Source organism: Rhinolophus ferrumequinum, chromosome X, assembly GCF_004115265.2.
Source record: "Rhinolophus ferrumequinum isolate MPI-CBG mRhiFer1 chromosome X, mRhiFer1_v1.p, whole genome shotgun sequence".
Taxonomy (NCBI): Eukaryota; Metazoa; Chordata; class Mammalia; order Chiroptera; family Rhinolophidae; genus Rhinolophus; species Rhinolophus ferrumequinum.
In genome coordinates, this window is record NC_046284.1 from 101,857,930 (window position 1) to 101,874,240 (window position 16,311).

At 35.6% G+C, this 16,311-nt stretch overlaps 1 protein-coding gene across 2 annotated transcripts in view; it reads left to right on the forward strand.

Annotated features, from left to right (window-relative positions):
• The window catches only part of TAB3 (TGF-beta activated kinase 1 (MAP3K7) binding protein 3), a 55,134-nt gene extending 39,739 nt beyond the window's left edge, over positions 1 to 15,395 (forward strand). Inside the window, exons 7-9 of one of the 2 annotated variants that reach the window (XM_033109276.1) lie at positions 902 to 985; positions 7,248 to 7,349; positions 11,248 to 15,395. In XM_033109276.1, coding sequence (XP_032965167.1) covers positions 902 to 985; positions 7,248 to 7,349; positions 11,248 to 11,396 — 335 coding nt within the window. In that variant the 3' untranslated portion in view covers positions 11,397 to 15,395. Of the gene's footprint in view, positions 1 to 901; positions 986 to 7,247; positions 7,350 to 11,247 lie in introns of those variants that run through there. The other variant, XR_004423296.1, reaches the window with a different exon arrangement.
• The last annotated feature ends 916 nt before the right edge of the window (positions 15,396 to 16,311 follow it).

Genomic DNA, 16,311 nt, shown 5'->3' on the forward strand with positions numbered 1-16,311 from the left:
TGTTATTGGGGGAAAAATTAAGTCTAGAACTATCAGTACCATATAGCATCCTCTGTAAATAAGTGTGGGTACAGTTAATAAAGCTTAACTGGAATTGCGTAGAACAAGCAGGTTACAGTGATAGGTTTACAGACGTGAATATAGGACCCAAAGCTGGCACTGGATCAAAACTGACGTTGGAGGAGTCATGGCAAGAGATGGGGTTGAAACAGACACTACATCAGGGAAGACACTACCTAGATCAGGGAGTGAACACTTTAAGAGAAGTGAAAGTTTTGTGGCAAGACAGAATTCTCAGGGACTGTTCTATTATTCTGAAATTGTATCATCTTTTGATAAAAGTATCATCTTTTATCATTGATAAATCTGTAGGTGACACTTAAGATTCTCCTTGTCTTGACGATATGAATCCATGAGCTGCTGATATAACAACTTGATTAATCTTTGTAAATTTATATATTTGGGTTCTTCCACAGTTGAATTTACAATAGATAAAATTTTAAGGTAAATTATGAAACACATGAAAGTGAGCTTTCACTATTTAAATCTTCTTTCTCATGGTTTGTTTATTAAAATCAAAACAAACAGAGAAAACAGTTCAGCCATCTTTTCATTTCTCTCCTCCATTTACCTCCCTGAATGCACCACATACTTAATCATGCCTAAAGAGACTAGCTTTCCAGTTAGAAAAACATTCCTTTAGGTGAACATTGTAGACAGACACAGGTGTGGTAGTTTGTTTGAGTCTTTTCTCACAATGATAAAGAAAACAGTTTCAGTGGGAAGAGGGTATAATGAGTTTTGAAACCCTGGAAAACTTTATTTCCCTATTTTTCCTTAACAAAAAAATTCAAATAACAGAAAGAGCCCTAAATGCCTGGTAATTTTATTTTCTTTATAGGAAACTTTGATCCAAAAGCCATGAATAACTTTTATGACAACATAGAACCTGGCCCAGTGGTACCACCCAAGCCATCTAAAAAAGGTGAGTAAGGAAATGTCACAAACATCATAGAAATAAATATGAAAGTTCTTTGGGAGTTCAGTTATAGCTGAAGAAATATCTATTAACTTGTTCAGCATACAGAAAGTTACCATAATGTCTCCAAACTTCTAAAAAGCACTAAAATTAATGACTCCTGGAATTATTGTCAAAAGTAATTAAATGGGATATACAATTTATTTTTAAGTTGAAACAGTGTATTATATAGTTATTATAAATTTAGCCAGCACTGTAAAAACTATAATCCTAAAAGTACTATGTAAGAATGGAAAGTTTGATCTGCAGTAGATCTAAGATTATTAGTTAATTGACAAGCTACAAAAGAGCCCTTGTGTACTCAACAGGTAAGCATAACCATTAGATCCTACATAAACCCAAGGTTTGGAGGAATTGCTGTTGGATAATTGTAAATCATTCCTATGTAATATTAAAGGTATCACAGCTCTTATTTTTATGTACCAAATGTTTAAATTTGAATTTAAACTTTTTGTGCCCCAATCTTAATTCTCAAGACTGAGCTAAAGCATGCATTTCAGATCTTAATCCTTAGGATTTAAGTAACTCAAAATAGATCGATCATCTGATGGCCGGCTAACTCAGTTGGTTAGAGCATGGTGCTAATAACACCACTGAACACATCCAGTAGGGAAGAATGTCTTACTTGAAAAAAATTAGGGTGTAACATGTTAAAAATCTCATCATTATTAATGAGGGAATGTATAAATAATGTTACCTGACCTAAATTAAATTACGTAAAATACTCTGTATGGAGCTTTAAAGTACATTCTTTTACAAGTTGCAACACAGTTATCTGTTCTTTTTTTTTTTAATTAAAGTTTATTGGGGTGACAATTGTTAGTAAAGTTACATAGGTTTCAGGTGTGCAATTCTGCATTACATCATCTATATCTCACATTGTGTTCACCACCTAGTCAGTTCTCTTTCCATCACCATATATTAGACCCCGTTGTCCCTCTTCTAGAGCCCCCCGTCCCCTTACCCTCTGGTAACCCCTAAACTATTGTCTATGTCTATCTGTTCTTTTTATTAATACTACCATAAATATTTCATGTGATCCGCATTTAAAATAGCCTACTGATTTCTAAAAATGGTACAAAGAAAAATCTTAGTGGATGACTACCAAATACCTGATTTGGTGCTGGGGCAACATTACATATAGTTTCAAGCTGAAAGTGACTGGATTATATATATCATTGATCACTCTACCCACTTGGATTAATATATGAGTCTTTACACTTAGTGTCTACTAAGGAAGCATTACCTGTTGGCAATCCAACAGATAAACTTCAGTTAAGTGATTCGAGGGCTATCATGGAGGAACCACCCTATTTAAGAAATGGTGGACACTTTGTCTACCATTAGCTACCTCATTAGCATAAACTCTCGTGCATGGTCTGAAGGGCCCACCATAAATAACAAAGACATTTCTATCACTTGGGAAATTTCAAGATTTGAGAGGTTATCTCTCAGGAGCTGGGGACAAAGCTGGACCTCTTTGGGCAAGATCAAATTCTTTGCTACCTGATAGCTGAAGCACTACTTAGAAGGAAATTTACAGCTTCAAATGCTAGTATAAGACAAGAAGATCTCCAATCAATGACCTAAAATTCCACCTTAAGAGATAAAGATATAGATAAGTCAAAGATAAACAAAAATTAATAAGCTCTAATATCAACTGATCTAGGAAGAAAAGAACACAAATTACCAAAATCAGAAATGAAAGATGGGTTATCCATTAAAATAACAAGGGAATGTGATGAACAGCTATATGCCAATAAACTCAACACCTTAGGTGAAATGGACACATTCCTTGAAAAATGTAACCTACCAAAACTGAAAAACAAAATGAAATAGGAAATACTATGTTTCCCCGAAAAAAAGACCTAGCCGGACAATCAGCTCTCATGCGTCTTTTGGAGCAAAAAATTAATATAAGACCCGGTGTATATTATATTACATTACATTACATTATATCATATTAGACTGGGTCTTAATTATATAATATACACCGGGTCTTATATTAATTTTTTGCTCCAAAAGACGCATGAGAGCTGATTGTCCGGCTAGGTCTTTTTTTCGGGGAAACATAGTAGTACTAGCTATTTATCTATTAAAGAAATTGAGTCTATTATCAAAAATTTTCCCACAAAGAAAATTCTAGACCCAGATGGTTTCACTAGTGGGTAAATTCTAGCAAACATTTAAGGAAGAGATAATAAGTCTTACACAAACTCTGAGAAAACAGAGGAGGGAAAGCTTCCCGTTTTTTTTAATGGAGTCAGCAGAACCGTGATTCCAAAACCCAATAAAGACATTACCAACCCACCCCTACAGATCAATACCACTCATTAACATAAAAGCAAAGAAATCCTTCATAAAATATTTACAGTCATGACTAAGTTGGACTTAGCTCAGGAATGCAGTATTAAAGTAAACGAGAAAAAGCATATGATCATTTCACTAGATTCAGTTGACAAAAGAGCATCTGACAAAATTCAACATCCATTCTAGATGGCATCATTATTTGCCAAGAAAATCTAAAGGTACTGAAAAACAACTATTAGAACTAGTAAATGAATTTAACAAGGTCTTGGGATGTAAGGTCAGTATACAAAAACCATATTTGTATACCATATTAGCAAGCAATTTGAAAATGAAATAAAAGATACCATCAAAAAAACACGATGCACGAATAAATTTAACCAGATATGTACACTGGAAACTAAAGAAGACCTAAACAAAGAGAAATATACCATATTCGTGATTAAATCAATATTGTTAACGATACCTAGTCTTCCCATGTTGATTTGTAGATATAATGGAATACCAATTGTATCTCCACTAGGCTTTTCTTTTTTTGGTAGAAATTAATAAGCTGTTTCTGAAATTGACAGGGAAAACACAGAGGACAGAATACCCAAAACAATCTAAAAAAAGAAGAGCAAAGTTGAAAGTCTTATGCTAATCAACTTTAGCACTTACTATAAAGCTACAGTAATCAGTATGGTACTGGCATAGGGATTTAAAAAAAAATGGATAATTGGAAAAGAATAGAGAGCCCAGATGTAAACCCTCACTTACACTGCCAGCTGATTTTTGACAAAAGCACCAATGGAGAAAGGGAAGTCTTTCCCACAACCAATGCCAGAAGAACTGGATATCCATATGAAAAAAACAAAAACAAATTTTGAGCCTTACTTCAAACTATACACAAAAATTTGAGAAAGGTCATACACACCTAAGTGTAAGAGCTAAACTTACAAAGCTTCCAAAATATAGAATATCTTTGCAACTTAGATGTAGATAAAGATTTTTAGATAGGACATAGGAAGCAATGAAAAAAAAATTGGTAAATTAGCCTTCATTGAACACTATTAAGTGACAAAGGCAAGCCACAGACTGGGAGAAAATATCTGCAAAATATGTATCTGGTAAAGAACTGATACCACAACTATATAAAGAACTTCTATGACACACAACCAGTGAAAAAAAGGGCAAAACATGTGAGCTGACACTTTACAAAGGAATGTATATAAATGGCCAATAAACACATGAAAATGCTCAACTTGAGTAGACTTTAGGGAAATGCAAATTAAAATCCTGGGATACCACCTCACACCACCAGAATGGCTAAAATAATGTCCTGGCCATTTCTTATAGAAACCATTCACCTGTCCTAATAGCCCATCAAGAGAATCTAAAGCATGGCTACAAAATGACTTGTATTAGAAGAGTCATACCACTTTTATTCATAATAACCAAAAACTGTAAATAGCCCAGGTGTCCATCAACAGGTGAATGGATAAACAGACTGTGATATATTCATATCATGGAATAATGCTCAGCAATAAGACTGAACTACTGATACATGAATCTCAACCACATAGAGCCAAATGAAAGAAATCAAATACAATACATACTGTGATTCAGTTTATATGAAATTTTAGAACAAGGTAAATTAATATATGGTAAAAAAAATGTCTCTGGAAGTTGAGGTTGGGGATTAAGTGGAAAAGGGTAGGGGTAGGTTTTCTGACTGATAGTAGTATTCTAAGTTGGTAGGGATTTGGAATATTGAGGGGTATATGCATTTGCTAAAACTCATGAAATGATACATTTAAGAGGAAATTTCTTGAGGTAATGTGATAGATCAGCTGCCTGGAACCCATGTACTCAGTTTTCTTGCAGTGGTGATATCAGTGTTGCAGATATGTCATTCTGCCTTCTGTCTTTGAGACCAACGCTATGTACCGTGTTTCCCCAAAAGTAAGACCTAGCTGGACAATCAGCTCTAATGCGTTTTTTTTGTTTGTTTGTTTTTAATAACGGCCTGAGCCCTGTCTGTACACGCGAGTGCAGCAGGACTGGGCAGCGAGGAGGAACCACCATAATGCGTCTTTTGGAGCAAAAATTAATATAAGACCTGGTCTTATTTTATTACAATATGATATGATACAATATAATGTAATACCAGGTCTTACATTAATTTTCGCTCCAAAAGACGCATTAGAGCTGATTGTCCAGTTAGGTCTTATTTTTGGGGGAACACAGTATTTGAGGTGGGAGGTTCCTGTTTGTTTGGCATAGTTCTCAGCTGGGAATTATGCAAGGCTAGCATTACTGTGCCATTAATAACAAGCTTCATCTAGTTCTGTACAAGTACCTTTACACTAAAAAGGCTCTTTCCCATGGCACTTTTAATTCTAATCAAGTTTGCTAAAACTAATAACAGATGTATCAGATTGGTTTTCTGCATGAAATCAATTTTGTTTTCTTTTAATTCTAATAAAATTTGCTAAAACTAATAGCAGATGTATCAAATTGATTTTCTGTATGAAATCAATTTTGTTTTCTTTTAAACACAAAAAATTTAAAGCTTTTTAAAGATTTTTTAAATTTTTTAAATTTAAAGTTTTAATAAAACTAAATTGGCCTTTCCTGAAAGTTTGTCAGTACCACTTAAATTTAAAAAGCAAATAAAATGTAAATAACGGTAGAATTGTTTTATCAGCTAGAATAAATGTCTTGGGGTTGTTACAGTTACATGCTAGAAATCCAAGTGGAATCAGGATGTTTATCTGAATAATTGCCATAATTAAAGAGAGAAGGAGAGATAGGAAGGGAGACAGAGAAAGCTTTTTGCACTGTCAGATCCACATCTCACCCCCAACCCCGTCATTATGGTGAGAGCACTGACCTTGGTATCCCAGGAGTTGAGCGCTGGTCCTGCTGGTCTTCGCCAGCTGACCTTGTTCAGATCCAGTCTGTGCACTAGCGAGGTCATCAGCCCTGTAAAATACACAAGCTATGTAAGAAGGTACAATGAGAAGAGGTATGTGATGCTATAAAGTACTTTACAAATCTAAGAAATAGGAACTTTACCACAGTCTTTGGAGCCTAAGGAGACATTTAACTCTGCTTTTGTTTCCTCTGTCTGATAAGGGAGTGCTTTAGTGCCTAAGCGCTGATTTCCAAAGGTGGATGTAATAGGGGGCTGCTTATGGACTTAGAACTGATTACAAAATGTAGGATCTTTTATTGGTTCTTAAGGGCAAATAATATGAAGTCTGCCACTTTTTGTTTTGACTTAATACAAAGGACTACTTACTAATAACCTATAAATTAATAGACACAATATTCTAGTAAGAAATTGGGATGCTTGTAGTCTGTTGAAAAGTGTCTCCTGGGCTTTTGCACAGGTAGGTAACTGGAATAATGAAATGATTGGGGAGCATGTGTTACCAGTACATAGATTATTCTGAGTTGGTTCTGATTTTAAGTACTGCTTTTGTTCTTTAATGTTACCATTATTGTAAATGGGTTCTTTGGTTAGCCTTATATGGGTAGTGTACTTTTAACCCATAATTTTCTAATAACTATTGCTTAATCAGGGAATTGCTGAAGTGTAATCTCCCAAATTTTGCTTTCACATAGACATTTAATTACTGAATTTGTACCCCTAACCCACTATAAAGTGGAAAACTGGTGAAATAAGGCATTTATTCCAAGCAATTGGAGAGGATGTAAAAAGAGCCACTGCTCGGTATAGGTTGTAAAAGCAGTGTTAAATATGGCACTTGCCCCCACAGGAAAATTAAAGGTAACATCACGTATTAGAAGGGGTAAAATACCTGTGCGCGCCCCGTGAGCGATTTTTGTGAGCCTGTCCACTGATCTAAATGAATGGCTTGATCCCTTCTTCCTGGCGTCTCTTCTCATGCAGACTCATCAGACCCCTGCACAATTGAGAGGAAAGCCCGAAGAATTAGTGTGACCTCCAAAGTACAGGTGGACATCCATGACACCCAGGCAGCATCTGCAGATGGTTTGTACTTGTGTGTCCTTTAAAGACACATGTTAACCCATGTAGAGTTATAAGACCGACTTTTACTTTAAAAAATTACTCTCTCTACGGAGTTTCTAAGGCTGCACTGTCCAATAGAAATATAATGTGAGCCACACACATAATTTAATATATTCTAGTAACCATATTTTAAAAAGTGAAACAAGTGAATTTTAATATAGTTTCTTAATCTAGTATATACACGGTGGTATTTCAATATGAAACTGATATAAAATTATTGTGAGATAGTTTACATTCTTTATTTCATACTAAATCTTTGAAATCTGGTGTATGTTTTACACTTAACAGCACATCTCAATTCAGAGTGGCCACAATTCAAGTGGACACCAGAGTGAACAGATTAAGATAATAGTATCTAGAAAGCAAGGCCAAGTAAATGAAATAACTGGAAAGCTCTGGACTTTATAACTTTTCACTGAAGTTTTCTAATGCTTATTGACCTTTATCGTGTGATTCAGTTAAAATAAGGTTTTTAGAAATATTGTACATATTTGAGTTTGTGCAAGTATTCTACTTGACATTTCTTAGGCTGGGATCTTTACACCCAGTTATAAGAACAAACCAAGTAGCTCTCCCTCCCTGAGTCTCTTTCTGTTCGAGTCTGTTTGTTGGGGTATCTCTTTCTCTGTCTGCTACTCTAAGTCTGTCTGAGTCTCTTTCTCTAAGAGCAAACCAAGCATGAAACTACATTACACTTCATATAGTTAAAAAATCCTTCTTGCTTTACAATTGGCATATTTCCCATTATTGGAAAAATAACAGCTATCTTTGAAACTGTAGAAAATATTTAGAATTTTTGAAAATTTTAGTTCCATCCTTTTGAGCATGTTGTCTTCTATAGTCTAATTACTATAAATATAAACAATATTGATTAAATTGATGTGATATTTATGAGGATGGTCATTTTTACGGAAATTTAGCCTATTAAAGGAAAAACCTATTTACTTCATCTTTTATTTGTATATAACTATGCATTGCCTTTTGTTTTTATTTTCTACGAGGCCTGAAAATCTTAACTTCTTGAAATATTCCTTTAAAAAGATTTCACATCTATAAATCAAATGAAAATAGACATCTAAAATGTCTTTCGGGTTTTAGATGCTTCTATTTAAACAGTACTTTCCTATGATGAAATGAGCAGTGTCTTTTTTTAGGACCAACAATAATTTAAATTAGGTACCTTTTAAATATCTTTTTTGATAAGTTACTTCAGAATAATTTCTTTTTCCAAATTAAATTGTTGTAGTACGGAGGGGTAGAAGAATATGCCACTCCAAAATGTGCCTATTTAGAGAAACTGCAGGTGCAAGAGAAGCTCTCAAAACAAAGTAGAAGTTCCCCTTTTGTAAGAGACATTTATATTTATAAGGCAATCTCCATTTGTAAGGGTGTCTCTCGGTACCTGAGACGAGTCTTGTGACTAAATCTAAGAATTTTAGCAATGGAGAAAGGCAGCTAGTTAAGTCTACATAACAAAACTTACCCTTATTTCCTGGGCTTCTCCTGGTAACCTCCCATAACCAGTGCCCCCAACATCTTTCTTTTGTCTTTACCTGGAGATGGTATTTATGGAAGCAGCTCAGGCCTTTTCCAGGAGTTACGCAGTTTCCCTGGGTCTCTCCCATGTACACAGGAGATAATACACGTTATTAAACTTGTTTTTCTCCTGTTAATTTGTCTTTTATTACAAGGGGGCCTCAGCTAATAACTCAGAAGGGTAGACTTTTTTTTCCCTCACTTACAGTACTAAATAGTGAAGAGAGTTCCCAAGTATTCTGAATTAATTAGGTTAAAAGAGGTTTTTCGGTTATGTAGTTTCAAAAAAAGAGGAGTTTGAAAAACCTTTTCATGTTAAACATTTGTACTGCCACAATCTAAAATTTAAGGCTACTTTTGGAATTAGCATAGAAAGATGGAAGGTAACATATTAAGGGTTTCACATCTTAAATTTTGTCGCTCTGTGATAAATACTTCATGAAATAAAAAGTCATCTGCCCTAGAAAAGTATTGTCAGTGTTTGGTTTGGGGGGCATTTTGTTCTTTTAAAAGGTTTTAACAAGGTGCTTGATAGACGGAGGAATTGTAATGGTGGCACTAAATCTTCTATTTTGAGATTTGGACTTCTGGTATAATTCGATTTAACAAGTGTAATTTAGCTTGGAACTTTCTTTTCTTTGCCGCCTTTCCATCAGATCTTAATGACTCTGTTTACTATATACAGAGGGTGCCAAAAAAATGTATGCACATTTTAAGAAAAGAAAACAACTATTAAAATTGTAATAATATATACCAGTAACAAAAGATGAATACAAGTTTTGTGTATACATTTTTTTGGCACCCCTGTATTTACAATGCATACCAGTTTTAATGTTTCTATTTACTTCCGGCCTTGCTCGCCAGGCCCGGTGACTAAGGGAGAGGTTTTGTATCTGTATGGGATCCACTCCTGGCTCCGACTTAAATCTACATAACATGCAAAGGTTGCAATAAGCACCTTAACTGCACCCCCCACCCCATGGACAAAGCTGAACTCAATAGAAAATTCCACTACAAGCCAAAGAAATTTACATCCTGTTTAGAGAAAGTTTTAGAAAATATAAAACGAGGCAAAACAGACTCAACGCAGTAGTTTCCAGCAGACTCTTCCCAGCCGACCCTCCTCTTCCTTTAATAAATCTACCTTCTCTATTTCTTCTACCTGCCTGGTGAATTCCTTCCCGACCCGCGAGCAAGCAGCCACAAAAGAAAATATCCTTAACCCCAAATGGTAACTGATTAAAACTTGCCCAGATCTGTTTGTTTTGTTACCTGCTTATAGGAAGGCTGCTTACCTTAGATCATAATCTCATGTCCAGCTCAAAGGGAAGATTTCCCACTGTTTACAAGTAGATTTTCGCAGCCTCCTGACCTTCAGATTCCAGGGTGAGTTCCATCTGGAGGTTTTTCGCCTTCTAGCCACCAATCCCACTTTCAGTAGGGACTGTTCCTAAAAGGCAGGATTTACAAACTATAGAAGCAAAGAGCCTCTGTGAGCACGCCAGAGAATGAGGACCTAGGAGGAGGAGAAGTTTCAGGGTGTTTTTGCTGTTGTTGTTGTTGCTTTAATAAAATCCCAAAGACCAACATAAGGTTGCCAGCATTTTATATTGCCAGGTATAGAAATTTTAAACTAATACCTGAAGGACAATTTAATGCGAAAAAGGTAGGAAAGAATCTGAGAATACAAGAACCTTTCATGATTAAACGTGCCTATTGTGGAACTGAAAGTCTCCTGGAAGAAGGCACACATTTAATTAGATGTTTAAATACAGCAGGGCTGGTACTGTGGGCATGGGGCGGGGGAGGGGGGCGGTCACGGCAGGCTGAAGATGGCAGAATTCATTGAACGTGCTATATAACAATTCTCATTTTTAAAATTTGTCTGGAATATAGATAGCATAATTATCTACTATCTGTGGGTAATGAACCAGGAAGTAGTCTATGCTGGACCCAACAAATTGTTTAGAACAAAGTAGAACATACAGAGGGCACCAAAAAAATGCAGGAGGTGCCCAAAAAATGTATACACACTTTAAGATAACATCGCTTAAAATGTGTGTACATTTTTTTGGCACCCCCGCTATATCATAAAATACATGTCATCAACTTTGTTTGGCTAAGCATTTCCAGTAGCTGTGTTTACTAATTGGCTTTCACATTAGGTAAGGTGGAAGGTAACATACTAAGGGTTTCACATCTTAAATTTTGTCACTCTGTGATAAAAGCAACCCTCCCTTGCTTTTGGGGGGTTGTTTTCAATTTCACTTTGGATTATACTTGGAAAAAACTCAGTCTTTCTTTCAATCCCAACTTCTCTCAGAGCATCTTCCTGGCTCCAAACAGAGTCCTCGGACACAACCCCGAGACGAAGACTATGAAGGGGCCCCATGGAATTGTGACAGCTGCACTTTTCTGAACCACCCCGCACTCAATCGCTGTGAGCAGTGCGAGATGCCGCGGTACACCTGAGTGCAGAAGAGTCGGCACCAAGTCGAGAGTGAAAAGGCTTCGAGCACCCATAAGAAAAAAAGGAAACCGTGGGAATCTTCATCTGCCCAGACTCTTCATTTCAGATTACACAGGGGGGAGGAGGAATGACACTGAGGCCGCGTGAGCTCACTAAAAAGAAAAATGGGGAGGTTTGTGTGTTTTTCCCTTAACTCATTACAGAGTGAGAGACAGAAAGGGATACTTGAAACAGAGAAAGGATTCACTCCTAAAAGAATGTACACAGAATTGAAGAGCTCTTCTATGGAATCCCAATTGTTCAAGTTACTGCTGAGTGGCCCTTATTTTATAAACTAGAACTTTGAATCATAGTGTGACATGTTACAGTTTATACAGACAAACTGTGAATTCCCAGAGCAGACTTATCTGGTCACAGCTCTCTGGAAAACCAAGGCTCCCCATGCTTCTTCCCGTTGCTTCCTATTAAAGAGAAGAACAGGAAAAAGCACCCAGAATATGATTTAGGGGGGCAAAATAATAAGGGTATTTGTAATTGCTGCTTTTTTCAGGGGTAATTTCCAACACACAAACAAGATGTTTTAAAATGTGATTTGTAGCAGTCAGGAATTAGTCATATTGTGCCCTTTGTTCAAAAGTACAATCAGAGGGGAGAAGATCCCTTTTGCTTATACAATGATTCACCAAGCTATTATCAGCACTGGTAACTAAGACCTAATTATGCCACATAAAATCTATTAAGTTACTGCATGCTTTTATTAGGTCCTTGGTTTTCAAAATAACAAGTCCTTGCAAAGTAGGATTTTATGAATGACCTTCTTGTAAAACTGCGCTTTGCCAACAGCACAGTGAATGTATGCCAAATGTAAATCCATTCCAAAATCCATCTGGAAGTCCTGATCTCAGCTGTGCTTCTACAGGAAATATTTACAGAGGGCCTTTTTTTTCTTTCCAATTTTGTGACGAATTCATGTTTACAGCACAGATAATATTTTGTGCCATAATCCTAACTTAGCTGAAAAAAATCAATATTAGTTGTTCAATAAATATTTATTTGCACACATGTTAATAAACCAGTGTGAGGGAAATTACAGTTGGCCAATGTTATAAAGTTGCACACTGTGTTATTTAGGGAAAAAGAGAAGGCTAGTCAAGAAATTTGATTAAGAGAAAGGTAAATACAAAGGACTTCAAAACTAAGAACTTATATAACACTGAGTTTGGTAGTTCAGGTGATACTAAAGCACTCCTTTATTTAGGAAACCAGAACTTTAAGGTGTGAATAACTGAAGAGATAGAAAATCGTGTGATTCACTAAAATGCACCACTGAAAAATTAGTAGTAGGACATTTAATTAAGGTTTCTACCATTGCTGAGAATTGGATTTTGGAATCTTCTCCTTATTTGGGTGAACATAAATAGCAATAAAATCGGTAAGTTTTCTAATCCTTAAAGATTTCACCTGCAGTTATAACTTTAGGAATACCCACTCTCCCATATCAGGTGCGTGTACACACACACACACACACACACACTTCAAGCTGTCATTGTATTCTAATTTGGCAGTAGTCTGGCAGACCTATAGAAAAATAGGTTGCCTTGATAACATAATGAAACCAAAGGCATAATAACTCATCCTAGTTTTCCATCAAAATCATACTTTCACACTCTACCTACAACTTTGAAAACATTTTTTCACATGGAAAATTCCCTACAAATATCCACTTGTCTCACAAAGTAAGCATGGCTATGTAATTACACTGATAAAACATCTCTAGTACAACTGTGAAAATACTGGTGAGAAAACAGTACTTGGACTTAAAAGCACTGACCTGAAAACAGCATTCTTGAAAGGCTTCTGTAACACTGGTGTCTGTCAGTCTCCAATAACAGCCTATCAGTCCTACTGTCCTGTAATATGCCAATGCCTTTGCCTTTGTATGGTTTCAGATCGCTTGCGCGATGGTCCCCCCCACTTGGTACTAAGTAACAATTTAGGGGGAAAACATATACTGCTTGGGGTTCTAGTTAAAGGTTTACCAGTATTCTTAGTGATATGCTGAAGTGGCAGCAGTTAGCTTGGCAGTTGTCAGTTGAGAATGAAAGTAGCATGTATGAAAACAGTTTGATGCTTTATGAAAACCACGTAGATGACTTTAAAACTACTGCATGAACATACACATCCGGGTTACTAAGCTGTTATCCAGTAAATGCATGGTTCCAGTTCTTCGGTGATAGATCTAGTCAATCATTGTTTTCACCCGCCAGGGAAAGTGAGAAACCAGTCTGTTTGAGAGGTGTAGAGAGGGTGGGGTATGAGACATCAGAGATTGATTTTAAGGAAGTTTTTGTGTGTGTGTGTTCATTTCTGCTTGTGCACAAGTTTCATATGCCAATATAGGCTGTATCCAGTTTTTAAAATAAGCAAAAATTATTTGATAGGTTTAACTGTGTCTCATACCAACTACTTTGTATTTTCAATTACAGTTTATTGGGCTGACAATTGTATCATATCAACTACTTTTGTCTGTGACCAATTTGAACAAGAATTCAGTCAACTTGCAAGGTGCCTTTTCAAAAGGAGCTCCTAGTCAGACTGCTACGTGCAGACAATTGGCAATACAAGTGGTAGGCTACAAATTGGATGGTGCCTACCTCCTGAGGTGCCTGTGCTCTTTGGATCAGTTGGTGCAGTTCTTTTTTCTAGTAAAAAGTTTTCTTATTTTCTTCTTAAAATGTTAGTGTGATGTATCTGGTAACACACAGACCTGACTATACATTTTAAATTAATTCACTGTTTTGTAAACTGGGTCTTGAGAAGAAACACATTTACCATTTTGTTATAGTACATTGCCCCTTCAATTTTGGAGTAGGTCTTAAAAGTTTAAAGTGGTAATAGAGGAGCCTGAAACTTTTCTAGGAAGCATTGTAAGATGTTTCAAATTGATGATAACCTTGTTTGGGAGAGTGCAGAGGCAGGGAGTTTTAAAGAAACAAAGAAATGCATTGTAAAAAAAAAAAAGGTAGTTTTAGAGCAGATTAAGGATGGTGGGGAAAGTGTTGCTAATTTGTTTATTTCCCTGAAAGAAACGGGATGTGTGATGAACAGTTTAATAATTTTTAAGGAGCTGGTCTCAATTTTAGTACTTAATTATTTTGTCATTGCTTTGTCCCGGTTCAGTTATATAGGGTTCATATCCAACTTTCTGTGGCAACTTAAGTTTTACATAGTATTTTAAAAGATAATTGTAATGTCTTTGACAGTATAAACAAACAGTGAGAATATAAGGCATAGAAAAACTTGTCCTTTGACGATATCAGTGATGTATCCTGGAATGTGAAGATGTCCCTTTATAGTTAAAATTGATTTCTTTTAATATTGTAACCATTGTCCAGACTTTGAATGAGTTCATGTTACATGTTACAGTGTGTGTCTGTATTATCTGTAGACAAAGACAAAGGACAATTGAAATGTTACTTTAGGCACTGTCTGTGTTGCACCACTACTGTATCTTCTTGAAAGAATTAACAGTATTTTCTTATTGTAAAAGTTAATTACGATGACGTTTTCACATTCACCAGACATGCTTTTTTTTTCTTCTGTATTATTTGCATCCCCAAATATTTAAAACAAGTAGATTTTGCATGGCTTGGGCATTCAGAGATTAATAGAACGATGACACAATTTTAATTTTTAAAGCCATGAAAAGTTGCTTTGAGACTGAACAATTCTGACTTCTTATTTATAATGACACCCAATGTCCATGTTTCCCTACTGTACAAGAATTGATCAGTTTCTTCATTAAAACAGCAAAAACTTATTAAATCTTGTAAATATCATTTCTCTTAGATTTCTGTGTATGCTGTGAATCAAATTATTTTGAGGTGAAATTGTACAAAGGCATTTTCAAAGGCTATGCATGCATCGTACCTCCAAACAGTACATATTTGGAAAGTCAACGATTCCTCCAAAATAAATTAATAAACTAAAAGCAAACATTACATTCTGCATCTTTTCTGTGTTGTTAGAAATGGTTTACAGTATCCAACTTGTCCTAGTTCCAACACTCATATTTCTGGACTGATATAGGCTGTCAGAAACATAATCTTTCATCACATTTCTGTTCCCCTGTTAGAACATGTAGTAATGTTAAATTTGAGGTATTAAGCATGCATTATTCTAATTTTAAAATTGGGTTAAAGTATGTATAAGCAAGTTTTATATAAAAGGTGGAATGTTAGAAACTTACGACTTTTTATTCCACTTCAATATGTTAAAAAAGAAAGTAATTTTCTTTTTTTCACCTTTATGTCATTTGTAGTTTTTCAAAGGCAAATAATCAGAGGCCCTGAACGTCATTTTGCTAGGGTCTGTAGTCAACCTTCCCTACTTTTGCACCACAGATTAATTATAGTAGATAGCCTTTTCAGTGATTAAGCATATTTAAAGTCAAAATAATGTCCACTACACTCTACTCTGAAAATTTGCTAACATACACAAGTACAGAAGAACTGCATAATAAGCCCCCATTTGCTCATTACCCAACTTCCAAAATTATCCATATATAAGCAATCTTAGTTTATAGTCTCATCCACCACCACCCTATTTTGAAACAAATCTCAGACATCATAGCAAGTCATCTGTAAATAAACTTTTTAAACATAAGCACCATATACTCAGATCACATCTTAGAAAATAATTACCAAATTCTAGTGTTAAATTTCCCGTCTCACAAATGTACAAGCACATCTAAATAGAACACTTAAAATTGTCTCGTACATCTATAATCTGCATATACATACACACAGGGCACCAAAAAAATGTATACACATTTTGAGAAAGGAAAAAAACTTAAAATGCTGATGGTAACCACTTTGAGCACCTCTTGTAATTGAAGAAGTCAAACGTGGCTTGTAT